General features: G+C 40.5%; 1 protein-coding gene across 1 annotated transcript in view; it reads right to left on the reverse strand.

The window, feature by feature from the left end:
• The window catches only part of tmem255b (transmembrane protein 255B), a gene marked incomplete at both ends in the record, with an annotated part of 48,341 nt that overhangs the window by 961 nt on the left and 27,638 nt on the right, over nucleotides 1-19,742 (reverse strand). The window contains 5 exons of the mRNA XM_083901078.1: nucleotides 232-378; nucleotides 480-639; nucleotides 5,799-5,884; nucleotides 7,115-7,195; nucleotides 15,720-15,809. Coding sequence (XP_083757204.1) covers nucleotides 232-378; nucleotides 480-639; nucleotides 5,799-5,884; nucleotides 7,115-7,195; nucleotides 15,720-15,809 — 564 coding nt within the window. The remainder of the gene's footprint in view (nucleotides 1-231; nucleotides 379-479; nucleotides 640-5,798; nucleotides 5,885-7,114; nucleotides 7,196-15,719; nucleotides 15,810-19,742) is intronic.

Genomic DNA, 19,742 nt, shown 5'->3' on the forward strand with positions numbered 1-19,742 from the left:
TGTTTCTGCTTCCAATTAACTTAAAAATATTTTCAAAGTGTCCAATGAGACCAGATATTTCAGTTTCTGACAATCTTGTGAGCCTTGTATTTAAATACCTTTATATATATGTACACATACAATAAGTCCTGCGATCCAAGGCAGTAACTGCCAGCACTGTTCTGATGAATGGAGTTTCTATTAAAGCTCTATATAAATACTGACCTTGTTTGCATTATTCCTTCTTCCTACCTGCATGGCTACTGTATAGTTGGGGTAGGCAGGCAGTGCCTGCCCTGAAGGACAAAAGCCACTGTATGTGAGCATGTGCTGGGTCGGGTTGTATAGGATATGAGGTGGAGGTGCTGGGCTGGAAGGCATCGGAGGAGTTGGCTTTAGCTGCAGCAAGAACGTTTGGGAAAAGATGGTGAGAGATTAAATCTTCTTTAACTGTCTCTTTAAAGGGGCGGGACATTTTTTGGACTCCTGCTCAAACTCACTATGTCTTTGTATGCGCCAAGGATGGCGGCAGTGATGATGCCCAGGAACACACCGAGAATGTTGAGCACCACTGAGGTCCACATCAGACGATAGAGGTGGATCACATCCCAGCAGCTGCTGACACCAGTGAACTCATAGTACTGAGTGTGATAGTCTGTCCTGGAGGAGGAAAAGAGCATGAGTCAGAGTCCTGTTACTTGTTAACCATCAGTTTACCTCACCTCCTCACTCTGTACCATCATATGTGATACTGAAGGATACTGTGAAGGAACAGTCTTCCTTCACATCAGACATCACATACTGTATGTTGTGTGCATCACAGATGTTTACTTGAGATTTTTTTTTATTGTAATTTTTATACACACAATATACATATACATACAGAATATAGCTATATACATACATACACATACATACACATATTATATATACACACACACAGGGGCAGCTGTGGTTAGGGCTTCAAGCTTGAGACCGGAAGGTAGCCGGTTCGAATCCCGACCTGTCCGCAGCTGAAGTGCCCTTGACCCCCTCTCCGCTCCCCAAGTGCCACTGAATGCAGGCAAACTGCTCTGGGTTAGCATGTACTTCACCTCACTGTGTGCTGTGTGTGTTCACTAACTCATGGATGGGTTAAAATGCAAAGATTGGAAATTTCCCCACTGCGGGACTAATAAGGGAATCTTAATCTTAATATATATACATTACTGTGCAGAAGTCTTAGGCCACCTTTAGATTTGTTGTTTTTGCAATGTTCTAATGACAATAGAGGATAATTATTTCTATTTCTATTTTAAATAAACAAATGACAAACTTGTCAGGTATTTAGCGTGATCTACCCTTACACTTGATCAATATCAAAGCTCTGTTAATACTGGAGTGGAACCTTAATTAATGTTAAATCCTGTGTTTGTCCTACTATTTCATTTAAATAAATATCTGCTGTAAAATCCGTATATTTACGCCCGGTTTATTCAAGACATGCTTGAGCATTACATACACATGTCGCAGACAGCTCGCTAATATATAAGAGCAGCTTTAAGTCCCATCACTTCATTCCAAATTCACATGATCACAGAATTTGACAGAAAAAACAACAGAGCTGGTGGTGCCTGAAACAGTACTGTATATATATTTATATATAGTTGATATTTTTTTTAAGCTGTTTTCTAAATCGTCTTTAACAGAAATACTAGACTGAGAACATTTCCACACGTCACTCGGGCGTTTCAGAAGGATTCTCGGTATATATGCATATGTCAGGGTGCGATTTGGGGCCCTATCTCTGTCACGATCATACTATCCCTCACCACTATTATTATTAATATTATTATGGCTTTGGTGTTTTTCCGTGATGCTCTCTCTCCCCTCTCTGCAGGAGGCGTGGCTGACCTACTTTCACTGAGGACACTGATGATCAGCTACACCTGCGGCGGCTCCTCCCCACCTGCTCCTGAATTTGTAATCAGGAGGCTTCTTAAGCCTGAGCCGCCCGTTCACCAGCGTCAGATTGTTCTTTACGCTCCAGTGGTAACGTCTCAGCAATTCTCCTGTTTTGCTCAACTCTGACTTCCTGGATTTTGACTCACCATTGTTCTGCCTCAGGTCGCCACGTCTCCTGCGTCACGAGTGCCACGGACATTTCTGTTTCCTACGAGAGCTACGGATTGCCATTGTTTCCCTCAACGCCTGGAAACTTCTTTCCATCCTGTCATCACCCTGTGAGTTTGTTCCATTCTGGATCTCCTCGAACATTGTCTCTCACCCTGAGATCTCGCCTTTCACAGCTGCATCGGCCATCTCCCCGAGATGGGGTGATGGAGAGATTGATAGCAATGGATGCAACTTAACTGATGGTACATAAAATCTTAAAATCTAATGATCTTCAAACAGGGTCAATCAGAGTAGGCAATTCAATCCTGACAATCAAACAGAACGCTCTGATAAATAAATGTGTTTTCAGTCCTTTTTAAAAGGAATTTTCAGACTGTGGCGCTCAGATGCTCAGGGAGAGTTCCACAGCCTGGGATCAGCCGAGCAGAAGGCCCGGTCTCCTATGGTCCGGAGCTTTGAAGATGTTGGCAGTTCCAGAGCGGAGGTTTCGTGTGGCAGTTTGTGAATTAAGGAGTTCCTTGAGGTGGGGGGGAGCATTGCCATGGATGCAGTGATAGGTGAGGAGAGAGACCTTATATTCAATCCTGAATGTGACAGGAAGCCAGTGGAGTGATTTAAGGATGGGGGTGAAGTGGTCGTATTTATGCACCCTCATCAGGATCCTAGCGGCACTATTTTAGATCTGTTGGAGCTTCTGAATGCTCTTGCTAGTGATCCTGATGAGGAGTGCATTGCAGTATTCCAGCCTGGAGGAGACAAAGGTGTGGACAAGCCTTTCTGCATCTGCCAGAGTGAGTATGGATCAGAGTTTGGTGATGTTCCTGAGGTGGTAGAAGGCTGTTTTACACAGATGTTTGATGTGAGCAGGTGAGGGTCCATTCCAACACGCAGGTTGGTAACTGAAGTTGCTTGGGGAATGTCTTGGCCAGAGAAGGAGATGCTGGTTATAGTGGTTGACCAAAGCTGATGTGGGGTACTGACAAGGATGGCTTCCATCTTGGAGCTGTTCAGCTGCACAAAGTTAAGCCTCATCCAAGCCTTTATCTCCTGCAGGAAGGTGGCCAGTGCAGATGATGGCAGGGATGCAGGGGGAGTATTGGTTGTGAGGTAGAGTTGTGTGTCATCGGCATGCCGGTGCTTGGGGTGCCTGGCTTCTGGAGGGGCTGGGAATGTGCGGTCCCTGCCCATCTAGTGCTGGTGCCTTTTGCTGCAGGAACCCCCTTGGTGGTCCTTTGCTGTTCTGCCCTGGAGCGGGACTGTGGTTATCCGCGGGATGGTTGGCCATCAGGTCTGCTCTGCCCTGCAGGGCTCATTGGGGGTCCTGTTCTTCGGTGCAGCCTGTGCCTGCTGACCGGATCGACGCGGTGGGGTGGTGGTGTCCCAGTCCCACTAATCGGTGCACCAAGTGGCAGACTTACATGCACACACATACTTACACACAGACATACATTCTCACTAACATTAACACGTACCATACCTATAGCTACAGATAAATCACACACAAGTAAGCTTAGAGACATATTTTGGCTGCAGTATCACATGATTGAAAGGTTAACTATATAGCTAGAAGGTAGATTTAGTTGATTATGGCTATTTGGTCTCAGTGTTGCTGTGGTCGGAATGTGTTCATAATTAACATCATGTTCTATTAAATTATATTTACAGATAGAGTATAATATACTCTATATGTGTAGAGGTAAGTATATTCATGTCTGCAGGTTTATATGTGCAGGTAGTATGTGTATGCTTGTATGTATGAATAGGTAGGTAAATATGTATTGTTGATCTGTTCCGATGTATTTATTTATATGTAATATGTTGTTGTTTTTTTGTTTTTTTCTCTCTCTCTGTTAAGTAATTGTCCTTACTTTGTTTATTGTTATTTCTTTGTATAGGATTGTTGTTGCTTTTTTTGTTCTAGTTTGTATTGTTGTGTTTTTGCTTGTTGGTATTGTTCTTAGTTTGTATTGTTTGTGTGTGGGTGTCCCAGCAGGTCCAAAAGCGGTCCAACAATCATTTACAAAATAAATTCTTAGTAGTCATCACGATACAGGATGAGTTCAACAGACTCATCCTGACAAAGCAAAATCTGTCTGACACAAAAAGGCATTCAGATGCCCATGCTGATTGCCTCCCTGCTGGACTGGACAAGGGTAAAAAAACAAAAAAAGAGTTGTGTGTCATCAGCTTAGCAGCTGCATGATAATCCATGCTGTTTGATGACAGGGCCAAAGAGGAGCATGTATAGTGTGAAGAGGGTGGGGCCAAGGACAGATCCCTGAGGGACACGACAGGTAATGGTGTGTGTCCTGGATTTAGCCCAGAGAGACATGCTCTGTTCTCCCAGACAGATATGAAATTAACCAATGATGGACAGAGTCAGAGAGGCCAATGGTGGAATGCAGACGGCAAAGGAGGATATTGTGTTCGACAGTGTCGAAGGCTGCAGTCAGATCAAAGAGATGGCGAGCCAACATCTGCTGTCATCAGCAGGTCGTTAGTAACCCTGACAAGGGCAGTTTCTGTACTGTGGCCAGAGCAGATTGAAACTTCTCAAAAAGGTTGTTGAGATGTGGATGTGAGGCTGAGCAGCAACTATTTTTTCCAGCACCTTGGGTAGGAATGGAAGGTTGAAGATGGGTCTGTAGTTGGCAAGAACTTCGAAATCTCGAGTGGGTCTTTTGAGATTTTGAGATTGGTTTTATTGATTTTAAGCAACTTTTAAGGCAGATGGAACATGGCCACTCTGGCAGATGCAGAAAAGCTGGTCCAAGCCTCCTCCAGGCTCCTCCAGAGATGCCAGATGCACTGGCACTGGCGCCATCTCTCCATCTGGCAGGCGCCCCCTAGTGTGTGCATTGTCACTGGAGGTCAGCGATGTGGCTCCTGCTCCAATATCCAGAGCTCCGGGCACCACCGCGGCAGGTCTGCAATCTCAGCCTTGCCATGGTCCCTCCAACCAGGGGGCTGCACCGATGAATCTGCTGGGCACGACCAACACCTATGCTAACTCGGGTAGCCTAGCTAGCGCGACTGGTCAGCTTCCACTGAAACTAGCCGTCTACAGCAACAGTGCGGTAAGCATCAATCCGGAGATTCTAAAAGTAGGTGACTATCGTTAGGTATCTGACTCTCCCTGGTGCTATTAACTATTGTGTCTCTGGTGGAAAGGTAGTCGATTTAATCGAACTCATTCTGATGCTCATTGACCTACATCCCACTGTTAATATTGTTTCAGCACACATGGGGACAAATGACGCCATGGCTAGAAATTCCAGCAAGTTGCATGAGCCGACACATAATCAAGGTCATACTCTTGACCTTGTTATCTCTAAAGGCATTGACTTTGAACTTTCAACCCCAAAGTGTATACTAGATGTTGGCTTTTCAGATCACTTTTGTATTTTTTTATTTTTTTTGTTGCTTTGTTGTTGTTGTTCGAATATGTACCTGATGTAAAGCTAGTCAAAAGACGGGCCATCTGTGCAGAGACATCTGACAGGTTTATTGCAAAAAGCACCCTGTATATACTGTATATACAGGGTGAACAATGCTGTAAAAAGTAAGCAAATCATTTGAATTGTTTCATTTTATCAATTTACAAAGTGAGCTAACAAGAACATCTAAACTATAGGTTGGTGATTATGTTTGTGCAGAATAACAATGTATATTTGTGATTCCTTCATGTGTAGACATAGTCTCACCTCTCACAGTTGTACAGGTAGCAGCAGTAACAGGTGTTGCTCCTCAGTTTGAGCTGACATGCTTTGTTGAATGAGCGGCACGTCACCTGTAGATGAGAAGAATACTCTCAGATCTGTAACTGTTTAATATAACTATTTGATATTGAAACTGATACAGTAGCCAGCCAATCGGTTTAGACAGAAAGAAACACATACACTAACGGTAAATGTCAGCATGACAACATGTCAAACCTAGAACATCTTTTTTCTTTTGTTGCATTTGTTAAATGTAAGCAGTAATATCCTCTGCCCACTAGATGCCATTACACACTTACACACAGCTGAGCACACAAAAACAATCTATCTTGAAGGGTCACTATGTAAATCATGACAAAAGCACATTTGTGCATGTTCTAATGTTTTTTGACTGCCATTTCTGTAATGAAAATATTTGCTGTGATGAGGACCTCAATGCCTGGAATTCCCTTTATTTGTTATGATTAAGAAGCCATTTAATATTAAAGGCTCATTAACTCATCACATTCTTGACTGGCTCAGATGTTTCCAACACCTAATACATATATTTTTTGAATATCAGCTTCACACAGATTAACGTGAGGTGATGTGGGGTCCCTTTAGGGAGGTTTCCTACTGAGATGTCATTGCAAATCAACCATTGTTGTTTAAGGGGGACGGGGATGCGGCTGCTCACTGATGCATTTAGGCAACAGCCCACAGGCTCCGAGTGTCGGGTGCCCTCTATCGGCTCGGGGCCCCAAGCAGTTGCCCGCCCCCTTGCCTGTTCATAAACTGCACGTCTACCCATAGTGCCATGAAAGTGAGAAAGTACGTTAATGCGTTAAAAAAAATTAATGCGTTAATTCCACAAATTAATCATCCTGCGTTAACGTGTTAATTTTGACAGCCCTAGATGTCAGGGAACAGTACGGTACAGGAAATGTGAATAAAAGGAAATGCAATGAGGGGGTTTTCGTTTACATTTTTTTTTAAATATTGAGGCGAAGCAGGTTTTAGTTATTCATGAATTGTTTTAACAGTAGCCTGGGGGGGACTGTGCTTACTATGAAAGGCAATCCTGATGGTGCTCCTGCCTGGTGTAGTGTGATAAATCAGCGAAAATTAAAATGACTCCAAAAACTTTAAAATCAAGGATGCACACCATCAGGCCATGCTCAACCCATATCCAAAATCTTAGGTCGATCTGACTAACAGTCAGCGAGATATGGCGGTCACAGACAAACACACAGACACAGCTTTATAGATAGATATTTCACAGGTTTCTGTGGGGTCTTATACATGTCATGAATGAGAATCACCTCTGTGTAGTAGCTGTCAAAAGCGTAGCCTGATCCACTGGTGTAGAAGTCACACATGTCCTCCTGCAGTGGTCTTATGTCCTGTGTGTTGGAAAAATCAGAGGGATTTGTTAAATGCACTCATTATTATTCAGTGTATGTTTGATTTAACCATTTTCTCTTTCTATTATAAAAATCATGATTTAATGGTTTTAAGGACATGCTTTTCAACTTGTGTATCCAGTAAAGTGCCTCCATCCTCCTGCTGTATCTGTGTCACTGCAGCAGTTAAGTTTTACAACACATGAGCTCAAACCCGGCCACTGCACCTTTGGAGAGATGGAGCCTGAGGGCTGTTTTAACTGAAATGTATCAAACCATTATATATATGTATAACCTGTGTGAAGTTAACATACTGCAAGTTGGAAATGAAGTTGAAGGAAAATGAAAAGGAGTTATCAATCAGGTAGTTAGAAGAGGAAGAAAAAAAGAGGAGGAAGAAAAAAGAAAGAAAGACAGTTATTATTATTATTATTATTATACATTAACAGTAAATGACTGCTGTTATTGAACTGTTACTTTGTCTAACTAATGGGGACAGACTTGAACAGCAGCTAGAGTCAGATCACTAGCTGACGCTAACACTAACTAGTAGAAGCAGTACTTCAAAGGTGCTGATGAGGAATTGCCTGCTGTGGGTTTAGGACCGCCAAGAAAACTATTTAACTTCTATATTTTGTATTTTGTTTTTAAGTGTATAATGTTAGTTATTTACAGTGTTATATATATTTTTTGTTACTAAGTTTGTGTAATTTTTTATATTTTTATTTACAGTATTTTATTGTTCTATATATTTATATTGTCTTTTAATATGGGTTATTTAGAGTGTAATGTTGTGATTTAAGGTAATAATTGGTGAGAAAATATGAATGATTAGTTAATTATATTATTTTTACATTTTACATTTAGGGCATTTATTAGACGCTTTTGTCCAAAGCGACTTACAATAATTATTAATTTATTGAAATGATCAAAACAGGGTACCACTCCTCTCACACCGAGGAGAATGACAGTCACTGAACGACCTTAAGATGGCTCTCTACTTATCAGTTTATCATTAATTAATAATAAGCATATTCATATTAATAAAGATCAAATTTAGGAGGGGAAGGTGTGAGGTCGTAACCCCCTAACACAAACGCGAGATGGCGCCTGTACTATTTCATCCGTCAGCTCTCCGTCTCACCAGCAGGGGGCCAAGTGAAAGAGGAGGGGTGAGGGAGGAAGTGGAGTCAGCGGTGACGCCGACAATTTAAAGGGAAGTGAGGTAAAAGGGGACGTGGCTGATCAGAACACTGCTGTAAATCACGCAGTTTATCCGGCGATGACCGACTTAAACTGCGATTTTAACAGATCAACAGAAGTTTTCCTCTCACCATGTGATCACGAGCCGTGTTGAGGACACAGGATCGTAATACACAGGGAGACAACCCACAGAGATAGAGGGGAGGCACACTGGAAATAGAGATTTTTTTCGATCACACAGCTTAGCTGGAGTTTGTCCAGTTATTCTGTAGTTTTACAGATCGAGTGAAATCTTCTATTTGGCCGCGTGGTCGCGCAAATGAAAGGCACCGAGAACAAATAAAAACAATCAACAGCTGTGCGGACACGTAAATAATAATAAGTACAGTGAAACTATCGGGTGTGCACTACCTGTATCTATAATAAACTCTGAATAAACTATTTGCCCAGACACGAGTCCTCTCACTTTTGAGTTGTCTTCTGGGGCGAAATGTGGAGCTCCTGCTCCATGGCGAAGCCCGATCCGTCGGCGGTGATCAATGGGGATAAAGGAGAGATTGAGCAGGCGATCTGTCGCGCGGCTCTCGGCTGTATGATACGTGGCACAACGACTCACGACAGGGACAGCTAGTCTCCTTCAGGTATTAAAGAGCCCACAGTATACCCTATTACCCCAAGTTAAACTAGTTCCTGATGCCCTAATGAACATGTCTGTGTCATGCTTTAGTCAACATATCATAAGGATGAAGCACAATAGCAGTTCAATAACCCTGCCAAACAGCCCTTTTCAGAATGCTCGGTTTTGTGCCTGGTCATTTACATGTGAATAGGACCCATGTAAACACACACCCACTGCTTCCAGGGGAGTGTCGATCTAACTTACTATCCACAGCCATACTGTCGCCACTTATCACCTATTGTCATGCACCGTCGTCCCAACCCCCGCTCTGTATACCCCATAGTAATGTCCGTTTACCCGTTGCGTTTCACCGTAATGCATAGTGATCACAATTTTGGCTTCTCGCGATCATAAAAACATTAGAATCGATTAAAAACGATTAATGCGCATGTAAATTCCTATGCTAGAAAAACACCTTGAATGCACCAGTGTTAATGCAGCTGCAAGTGATGTGTGTGGATCAATAATGAGGAGAGAACGTGGAAACACGACAGAAAGGCAGCCTTTGGTTGAGAAGAAATGTAGGACAACATCTACATCTTTCTGCAGTGCTTTCAAACGCGTGCTCTTCATATTATTGATCCACACATGTCACTCGCTAAAGGCCACATTACTGCAGCGGCACGTAAACTGGTGCGTTCAAGGTGTCCCTCCAGCATAGGAATTTACATACACGATCAACAACAAAGGCCTGTGAAGCTTGTGAACATTTTTTTCATAAATAAAATATATCCACTGGACACACAAGTCCTCTGAGGCTGGAAGTTTGTGTAAAACACTGTGCTCCGCTGTGCAGCCACTCTTCCTCCCTCGCCTGCACTCTCGTATTTCACAGGGACAAGAAGGAGCTACAGTGGAGCTGTGAAGTACTCTGCCTGGCGGGGTGCCAACATTCACGGGGAAATGCTCGCTATGTCGTAATTCCGCGGGAGGTTTAAACATTGCGTGTTTTATCGCCTATACTTACACTAAGTGGAACCACTAAAACATGACTGAGTCTTGTTTTTTCACATTTTGGGGACTGGTATGGCCTCCTGAGTACCAAATATCAGTACTAAAATGATTAAAAAGTTGATTTTGCACAATATGGGCCCTTTAAAGGGAATAACTTGCAGGGAGAGGGTGAACTCCAATTCCTTGCTTAACCCTCAATCTTAACCCTCAATCTCAAAAATGCGCTCCCTCTAGTGTAAGTGCTGTCCCGATTCTCAGAAAAATTAAGTTGAGGGGCGAGTTTAAGGGCTGTATTGCCCTCAATATTGAGATTTTCCGAGACCACCCTTGGGAGCAAGGGCTACCCAGAATGCATTGCGTGTTTTCACATAAGAAAGATGGCGTTGAAAGCAGCGAATGCGATACAAATTCAGTATTTTCTTTGTTAATAGAGATATAAAAATTCTGAAAACCATTGTATTATCTTAGTTTAGGCCCATATTATGGATTACTGACGTCATTGTTGCTTAACATTTATTTTTATTTTACGATCTTTTGTCAATAGCCGGCCGGTGCGCACACACGATCGTTTGCTATGGTTTACTTTTCAATAAGCCGTGGTGTGTGGTAACTGTCAGCTGAATATGTCCGGGGTTGTGGTATTTGTATGAGTATCATCTTATAACTAACTGACAACCTAATAACTTGACTGAAATAAAATAATAAATAAATAATCGTGACGTAAATGTGTTCTTCTTCTTCTTTTTTGGAGTTGACAGACTGGACGCAGCTTTCACGTTATTCTGCCCCCTACAGTCTGAAGACGTATCTGCATTTAAGGGGTGTCCCATTTCTAAGTGACAAAATAACCCTCAACACTTGGTTTTGAGGGCCAGTTAAGATAAGGGTTGAGCTGGAGGGTTAAGATTGAGGGTTAAGATAGGAATTGGAATTGGCCCTAATTCACAGGATCCTTGAATCACAGAAAAAAAGTGAAAAACAAAAAGAGGAAAAGCCAAAAATAGGACAGGGGTAGACATAAGAAGAATCTTCAAACTCGGCCAGCAAGACTGTGGATCTTCAGGGATGGTGGACACCTCCTTAAACGCAGACCTCCGTTCACACAGACAGGTGAGGTTGGAAGGGAGGAGGTGGCGTGTGTTCACTGCTTTCATTGTCTCCACCTTGGGGGCGGAGCATCCTGTGATATCCACCAATGGGTGAATAGTTGCCTGCTGCTGATGTAGTGGCTTGTGGGGAATGAGTCCATCACACCTCTGGTGGAGGATAAAGTGGTAGATAATGGATGGATGGATGGAGTCCCTCACAGACTGGACCCTCTGGTGGGTCAGGATTTTCCTTTGTCCTCCAACATTTGGTTTTTAGGCTTTTATGAGCCCAACTTTCCTGACCAGGCTGCAGTTAGGCTTTATAGCTTCACAGTAGGCCTCAACAGTCTACAATGGCTAGGCCCAACAGTAATGTGTTTTTTTTTTTACTAAGTTTATATAGTTTTTTTTAAAGTTATTTACAGTATTTTATATTTATATTTTCACAAACTTCATTCATTTTCAAAATTACAAGGTTTTTCCATGTTATTTCATTCATTTGTAATACAAAACCTTTTGACTTCATACATTTTTAATTGGTGTCAAATTATTTATAACATAATGGTAATGAACACTGGTTGGAAGGGCCCCCTGGGAATTTTTACTCAGGGCCCCGACAGACTCGCCAACGTCATCACAATTAAAAGAACCATTCAACCATTGACTCTCACTCTCACTCCTCGGTCAATTTAGAGTGACCAATTTATCTAATCCCCATATTGCATAGTTTTGGACTTTGGGAGGAAGCTGGAGAACACACGCGCGCACACACACACACAGGGAGAACATGCAAACTGGATCGGCAAGTGTACTAACTACGACACCAGCCCTGTGACCGCACTGCACCTTCAAACTCCAAACTCCTCTTGCACTAAACCTAACCAGCATTTATATAGAATGAAAGGTAAGAAAATATATATTTTCATTGTCGGAAGCTGGAAGGTGCAAGAAACGTGAATTTTACTGTCCAGTGAGCCCAAACAGAATATATCTGGAGAGGCTTGATAACGCTTTTGGTCCAGCTCTCTCCAGCTAATATACTCGTTAGAATTAATTGGTCTAATGTGACAAAACTGCAGTGTTTATGTGCAAATATCAAAAGATGCAATAGTGATTAGCTGATTGGCATGTGACACATTGTTGGGCCAAGTCATTGTAATCTGTTGCGGCCTACTGGGAAGTCATAAATCCTGAACTCAGGCCTGGTGAAAAGTTTCAGGTCATAAAAACCAAGAACCACATGTCAAAGGACAATGGAAGAGTCTACCACACCAGAGGGTCCAGTCTGTGATGGACTCATTCCCCACAAACCATCTTTGGACTACGTATCACACAGCTCCAGAGCCGCGCAACAGGTGCTCGCTCTCTTTTCCTGATACCGGCATCGGCCGAAGGATGGATCGAACCGCATGAAGCGGCAAAGCTTCTATTCCTCCTACGTGTCTCCCCTCTATCGCTGTGATTTGTCCTGTGTATCGCGATCCTGTGTCCTCACACAGCTGTGATCACTGTGATTTACAGATTTTTTCTGATCAGACACGTGCCCTTTGTCTACCTCACTTCCTTTTAAATTCTCCGCATCACCCCTGACTCCATTTCCTCCCTCAACTCTCCTCTCTGACTCAGCGCCCCCGCTGGTGAAAGATGGAAGAGCTGAGTGACAAAATCTGAGCACGAGCGCCATCTCGTGGTGCCTCGCGGTAACAGCGAGTGACGCCATTTTACGTGACGTAGCGCCCACCTTCAATAAACCTGAGGTGGGAGGAGCGTCGCCGTGACAACCGTCACGTCAGAGACCCCGCCTTCTTGTTTACTTTTTGGCTTTGTTTGTTTACTTCCTGTTTCCCACACTGTTACCAGCTGCCCCTTTTCTACACACACACACACACGCACGCACGCACGCACGCACGCACACACACACACACACACACACACACACACACCCCCCCCCACACACACACACACTGCAGTGATATCCATACCTCCTTTTTATGCACATTCCAACGGTTTTATCAGTAGTTACTTTAGATTAAGGGATTGATGTTTGTTTGTTGTTATTGATTCATTTAATACTTTAATACATTTAAAACCTTTATTTTAAAATTACTGTTACTGTCTTTTGTGCTTGCTTGTTTGTGACAAGGGTAATTGAAAGAAGCCAGTGTTGACTTCACACCTTCCTTGTTGTTATTGATTAATATTAATATACTTATTATTAATTAGTTATAACTGACAGTCAAGAGACACTTTAAGGTCGTTAAGTGACAGAGTGGTGCCCCGTTTTTGATAGTCTTAAGAAAATTGATAAGATAATTCATTAATAAAAATAATCATCCATACTCATATTTTCTCACCAATTACAAAGTGGAATCACAACACTATCAAGTTACAATAATAAACTTTTTTTTACCATATTCAAATTTTTTGAGATTCTGAATTTTGTGTTCTTGTTAAATGTGAGCCAACATCATCACAATTAAAAGAACCATAGACTTGAACTGCTTCAGTCTGTGTGAATTGAATGTATATAATACATTTCACAATTGAGTTGAATTACTGATCACTTTTCCATGATATTCTAATTGAGATGCACCTGTATGTGCTGATGCCTTTACCACCTAACTATGCAGCCAACAAACTGCATGGTAGATATTAATGTTAAACTCTGTAGGTGAACATCTCTCTTTACATCATGTCGCCTTTGTTTAGTGAAGCATTAATGTCATATTTAGGGTTTTACAGCTCATCCCTCATGTATCCAATCCAGTGATTTTGGCCAGTATCAGATTAATAGTGACACTGAGAATTATATCGGCTCAGCCCTATTTTATATGCTATGACAAGTTATGTGTTTTTAAACTGTCAGGTAATGCAATTGCTTCCTGAGTCTTCTTACTATGACATAATAATATAATAGATAAAAATCTGTAGAGACAATTCATGTAGTTTTTAATGTGATACAGTTGGTTTTTAAATGTGATGATGCTATAAAAACAGTCTGTTTTACAGTGCAAGTCTGCTGTATTAATGATGTAATAAAGCCACAGTTATCATTTCTTAAACTGGCTAAAATACAGGAGAGGAGAGTGAGAATAAATGGACCTGGAAGGAAAAATAGAGTAACTTACAGGAAAGTAATGTTACATACAGGTTAAAGTACTGTGAGTACTGTGATTTCTTTTCTCAAAGTCAAATATTACATCTTCTACACTTCTATATAAAAGTAATTCCTTACATGTTTTATATGTGTATAATTTTTCTTTGGTTTGAGTTTGATTTTGTTATGTTTTTGTTGGTTTTTGTAAATTTTCTGTTGGATGTTGTCACTTCCTGTTTGTTCTCTTTTTGTCTGCTTTCCTGTCTTTAAGATTACTCAGCATTTCCTCCTCACTATAAGAAACTAGTTAGTTTTGCCTGTGTCTAGTTGTCTCTCCCTTCCTATTCTCACCCTTTTCCCTTTGTTCTCTGTCAGATATATAAACAGTATATTAACAAAATGGAATATTTCTTATGGATTTTTTTGACAATACATACCTATTTAGATCTCTAATGAAAGAAATGTCTGACCATGTCTAGAGGGCATAGTTCTCCAAATGTCGATGCATCATCTGGGTTAAATATTTTTTCGGAATTATTAAAATGATTTTCAAGTCTACTGCTCCAATGCCATTTGTAAGTTCCCTTGATCATATTTAAAATCACATCACATCAAATAACATCACATTCATTTAAAAATGTGTTGTACTATGTGCAGTGACTCAGTTAAATATACTGTATGTTCTAGCACAATTGTCCGTTTTTTCAGTGTTGTTTCCTGTCACTGTGTCCTGTAATTATTTACAAAATACAACATTTGAGAACAAGTGGGGAACTATTTTTGGTCCCTTTTTATCATTACTAAATTGACCTGTAAAGCGCAGACTATTTTGTCACCAAATACTGTGTTTTTATACATCAAATCAGACATTACGCAGATTAACTGTGAAATTAAATCATTGTTTAAAAAAGAAAAAAAAGAAAAAAAACTGGATTGTCATCTTTGTTTGTTGCATGTTTGCTATGAATTGATTTGTCATAACACAAGATTTATCTGTACCTTTTGTTCACTTTTAATCAGCCCGTGTTGTTCTGAATGTTTACAGCTCTTACGGCTCAGTGCAGGTCATCACTGAGATGAATTTCTCTTACCTTTTACCTGTTCACTTGTCTGATTACGTCAACAAAGTTATGGTGTGTGTTTCAGATATTACTCATGTTGTGGGGACCTATATCTGTTCACACAGTCACATTATGGGGACTTGACTTCCTCTTTATTACATTTTAAGGTGAATACGTGTAAGGTTACAATGAGCAGAACGTTTATCACAGTGGCACCATTCAATTTTGATTCAGTATCACTTATTGTAGCTACCTTAAGGGACAAAAAGCAAGTCCCCATAGTGTTGAAGACATGGTCTATGGTTGATGAGTGCTCCAAGGGCATAGGCATGATTGTTAATTAAAAATTATTGGGATGAATTTCCCAAAATCCTAACCTTATTTAAAGCTGATAAACATTTTATAATAAAATGACATATATATATATATATATGAAACTTACAATGAATTCTGAAGCGATGATCCCATCTATAATGGAACAGAGGAAAGACACGATGACTCCGATACTGATGAAGATGATCGCTGCAATGAGCTTCAAGAGAAAAGGCAGAGGATGAAGGGAATGTAGGGAATAAGATGAAGCAGTTATTACACATGAGTCTGAAACAAAGGGGAAAAAGCTTCAGTAACTGTCATCAGAGTTAGCAAAACATTCATGAAATTATCAACTTGTGTTTTGTTATTTTATTCAGATTCAGACTTTATTGATCCCAAAGGACTATTCATTTTCAGCTCAACACATCTGCATCACTTTGAAGGACAGTGAAGGAACACGAGTCGCATACTGAGGAACGCATAATGCATTACATACCTCTAACATGTCTCTAAATAAAAGTCAATGTGTGTGTGTTCCAGATAAATCTCATATTGTGGGGGCCTAAATCTGTTTATTACATTCTACATTCAACATGTATGGTTAGAATGAATACAAATTTGAAGTCAAAGCCCATGTAAGTATCTCTGCTGGGGTGTGTCCTTCTTTTCAGTGTCAGGACTGTAAAACGATAAAAGAAATGTACGGCTGCTTCTTCTGCCAACACAGAGGTGCTTTGTGGGTAAATTATAGGCAAGGGAGGACAGAGGGAGGGCCTTTCGTAACAGCAAGGTCAATCTAATTTGACCTAGTGAAACACAAACGTGGACACACACACACACAGGTCTGCGCAGCTATTTTTCATGGCATACTGCATTGATTTCAAATCATTTGGACGGTCTATCTGCAACCTTAACCATAACCAGTTAATAACTTAACCTAACTTTAACCTAACCACAATCAAAGACCAGTTCCAGGTCAGTGTTTATGGTCCTAAAGAGGTAACAAAGAAAAAATAACAAAAACAAAGGGAAAAAAAGCTCTAAAAATGAAGGCTGAGAGAAGCTGATCACCAAGCAATGATCTCTACAATAAAATGTGAAACACGTTATACTTGTTTCTTCTATCAAACTGTTGTAAGACACACCGCGTGCATGCACACACGCACAAGGCAGTGGAGCACATACAGCTGACTGATCCCTGATGTCTGGCCATGAACTTTATAACTAAACAATGTTTCCTGTCTGTTATATCTCTCCTCAAGGATCACAAACCTCCTACACTGAAGCATTACATTAAATGACATACTTAAATGGGACATATTATACAAAATCTACTTTTTAATCATCAAAACAGATCCCTGGTGAACACCACCAGTAACAGAAGAGGAATGGGATCAAGTATGAAAAATGTATCAAACACAGTGGTCAAGTGGCCAAGTGAACCACTTAGCTGTATATTATATATGAAAACAATATCATGGATGGGGAAGTGGGTATGAAACACAAGAAATAATGTCAAGTAAGAATGACACCGAGAAAAGTGATTTTTTTCTGCCACTGGTCCAGACTCTCCACTTCATTAGGACTTTAAATGACTCTGGTTTTATGGACAGCAAGTGGGAGATGAGGCCAGCAGCAGAGACAATAGTGCCTGACAACTGCATTACTTCACATTTGCAGCACCTGCCAGCACATAAAACACCTCTACACACTCTGTTGCACAAATGCCCAAACCTCCCCCTATACAACTGAGATAGGAAGGGAAATCAAATACAATAAAAAACTGAAGACATAGTCATACTCCATACTCATACTACAGTCAGGAAATATTACAAAGGCAGCAGTGATCAAGGACATTCATTTCATTATTATTATTTTATCCTACTTTATACTGTACTTCTATGAATTTACAAGAGAAATTATAATCTACTATATATATGTGTATATATATATATATATTTCCATTTCGCTACAGGCTGTGACAAACCCAGTGATCCAGATGGATCCTGGCATTTTAAGACTTTTTACTTTTTATTCTTTGTCATTGTGTATTGTATGTTTTTGGGATGTTTTGTTTCTGTCCGTCCAGGGAGTGGATCCCTCACCTGTGGTTCTCCCTAAGGTTTCTACCTTTTTCCCCTGTTACAAGGGTTTTTTTCCCTGGTAGTTTTTCCTTACCCTGGTCGAAGGTCTAAGGACAGAGGATGTTACCAACCCTGTGAAGTCTGTGAGACAAACTGTGTTTTGAAAATTGTGGGCTAATAAATAAATACATTTGATGTGATTTTATACCAGATAGTTGTATTGCTTACTTTTCTGCTTGTTCAAAAAAAAATATATAAAATATAATTTTCCAAACATTTTTAAACTGACAGCTCATAAAACAGGTGACAGATTTATTTAGGAAATATTAAGAAAATAAATATGGCTGTGTTATTTGCGTCATGATCATGGATGCTGCCTGTCTATACAGTACGCGATGTTTGTCTGCACTCCTGAATGTGATTGTATGTGCTGATGTGTGATTATATTTTATGTGCTGCTTTTGTATGTTTTGACTGTGTTGTCTCTGCATGATTGTACTGATTGTACTGCCTTTAATCATTGTGCTGTAATATATTGTTTTGTTTTTTTAGGGTGCCTATTGTCATCTGGCCGGGGACTACAGCAGGAAATTAGCCATGTTGGCTAAAGCTGCCCTTTTTACTGTTACTGTTACAGTTGATCAATTGGGATTGTCCTTGACATAATAAACTAATAAACTAAATATTTATATTATCTCAATATTATCTCACCATCCCCAAATGCACCCCAGCACCAGGCTATGTATTTTGGACTTGCTTGAAAACTGAAACAACTTAAAGAAACCCAAGCTAATCCAGTTGGCTATTCTATGAACAAATCCTGAAGATACTAAAACCAAGATCATGGTTGGCAATGTTTTTTCCCCCAGAGGACCACACTGACATAAATTAAGCAACTAAAGGGCCTCAAATGAACGTTGTTAAAGAAATAATAATCATTAAACCCGTCCCAGCTGTGATATGTAACCTTGTGTATTTCCTTTCGTTGGCTATTTCAAAATAAATGTCTGACTGTGTTGCACTAGTAAATGCTATTAATGTTAAGGTGCAAAACTGAAATGTTTGGTCTGTATTTACAGTCTAATTGTATGGTTCTGTTTTGTATTTGTGTCTGAATTATGTAATTTACGTTTTCCACTTTTGCTGTTTTTTGAACTATCTGGCTCTGTATGTGAAACATTCTTCTATGTTCACAAGCTTGTTTCATGTCTGTCTGCTGTTTGGAAGGGTTTTCACTGCCAACAACAATCTGCTGCTGCAGCTGAGGGTTAACCATAACAGGACAAGTGAAATTAGCTGAACATTACTATAAAGCTCTGCTCAGGTATGGGGAGCTCCTTTCTCAAAGCTACTTTATAATCATACATAGTTGCTTTACAAGGTTGGTTCAGGTCATTTGAATTGTGGTTGTATACTGACACCATCATTAGATGCCATTACCAGATAGCCATCACTCTGAGAAAATATCAACAAATGCCGCTGCTCGACTGCTGCCTCATTTGGTAAGTGTGTGTTACAAATTAAGGCATTTGAACTTAATGATGGAGGCAACAAATCATGTGTGCCGTGATGCAAATCATCTTATTATTCAAAGCTATTCTTTGGGTTCTACTTTGTCAAAACATAATAAAAATGCTCTGTAAGGCATCAAGCATTATTCTAAATGTGCTTTAAATGTACATAAAGTCATTTCACTTGACTTTGGTGTGAAATAGGGGTGGGCGATACTGCAAATTTTGGTATCGATCCGATACCGTTCCAATACCAGTCAGTATCTGCGATACCGATACTTATGGCGCTCCTTTCGCGCTGCTCCGTCCTTTCGTTTGGATGATTAATTTGTTAATTATTATTGGATAGTAATCCATCCAGGACAGTATATAAGTAAAATACTTTAAAACAATGCACACAATTGTCACTTGAGAACAAATTTAAAAAAAAATTCTCCCTTCAGTGCACTTCTTTTCTTAAATAAACAAAGTGTAAATTATCATTGCACACCAAATGTTACAAACTAATTATTTTCTTTCAAGTAGAATACCCCGCCGTACCGAATACCCGCCCGC

This window comes from Microchirus variegatus (genome assembly GCF_963457635.1).
Source record: "Microchirus variegatus genome assembly, chromosome: 14".
Lineage (NCBI taxonomy): Eukaryota > Metazoa > Chordata > Actinopteri > Pleuronectiformes > Soleidae > Microchirus > Microchirus variegatus.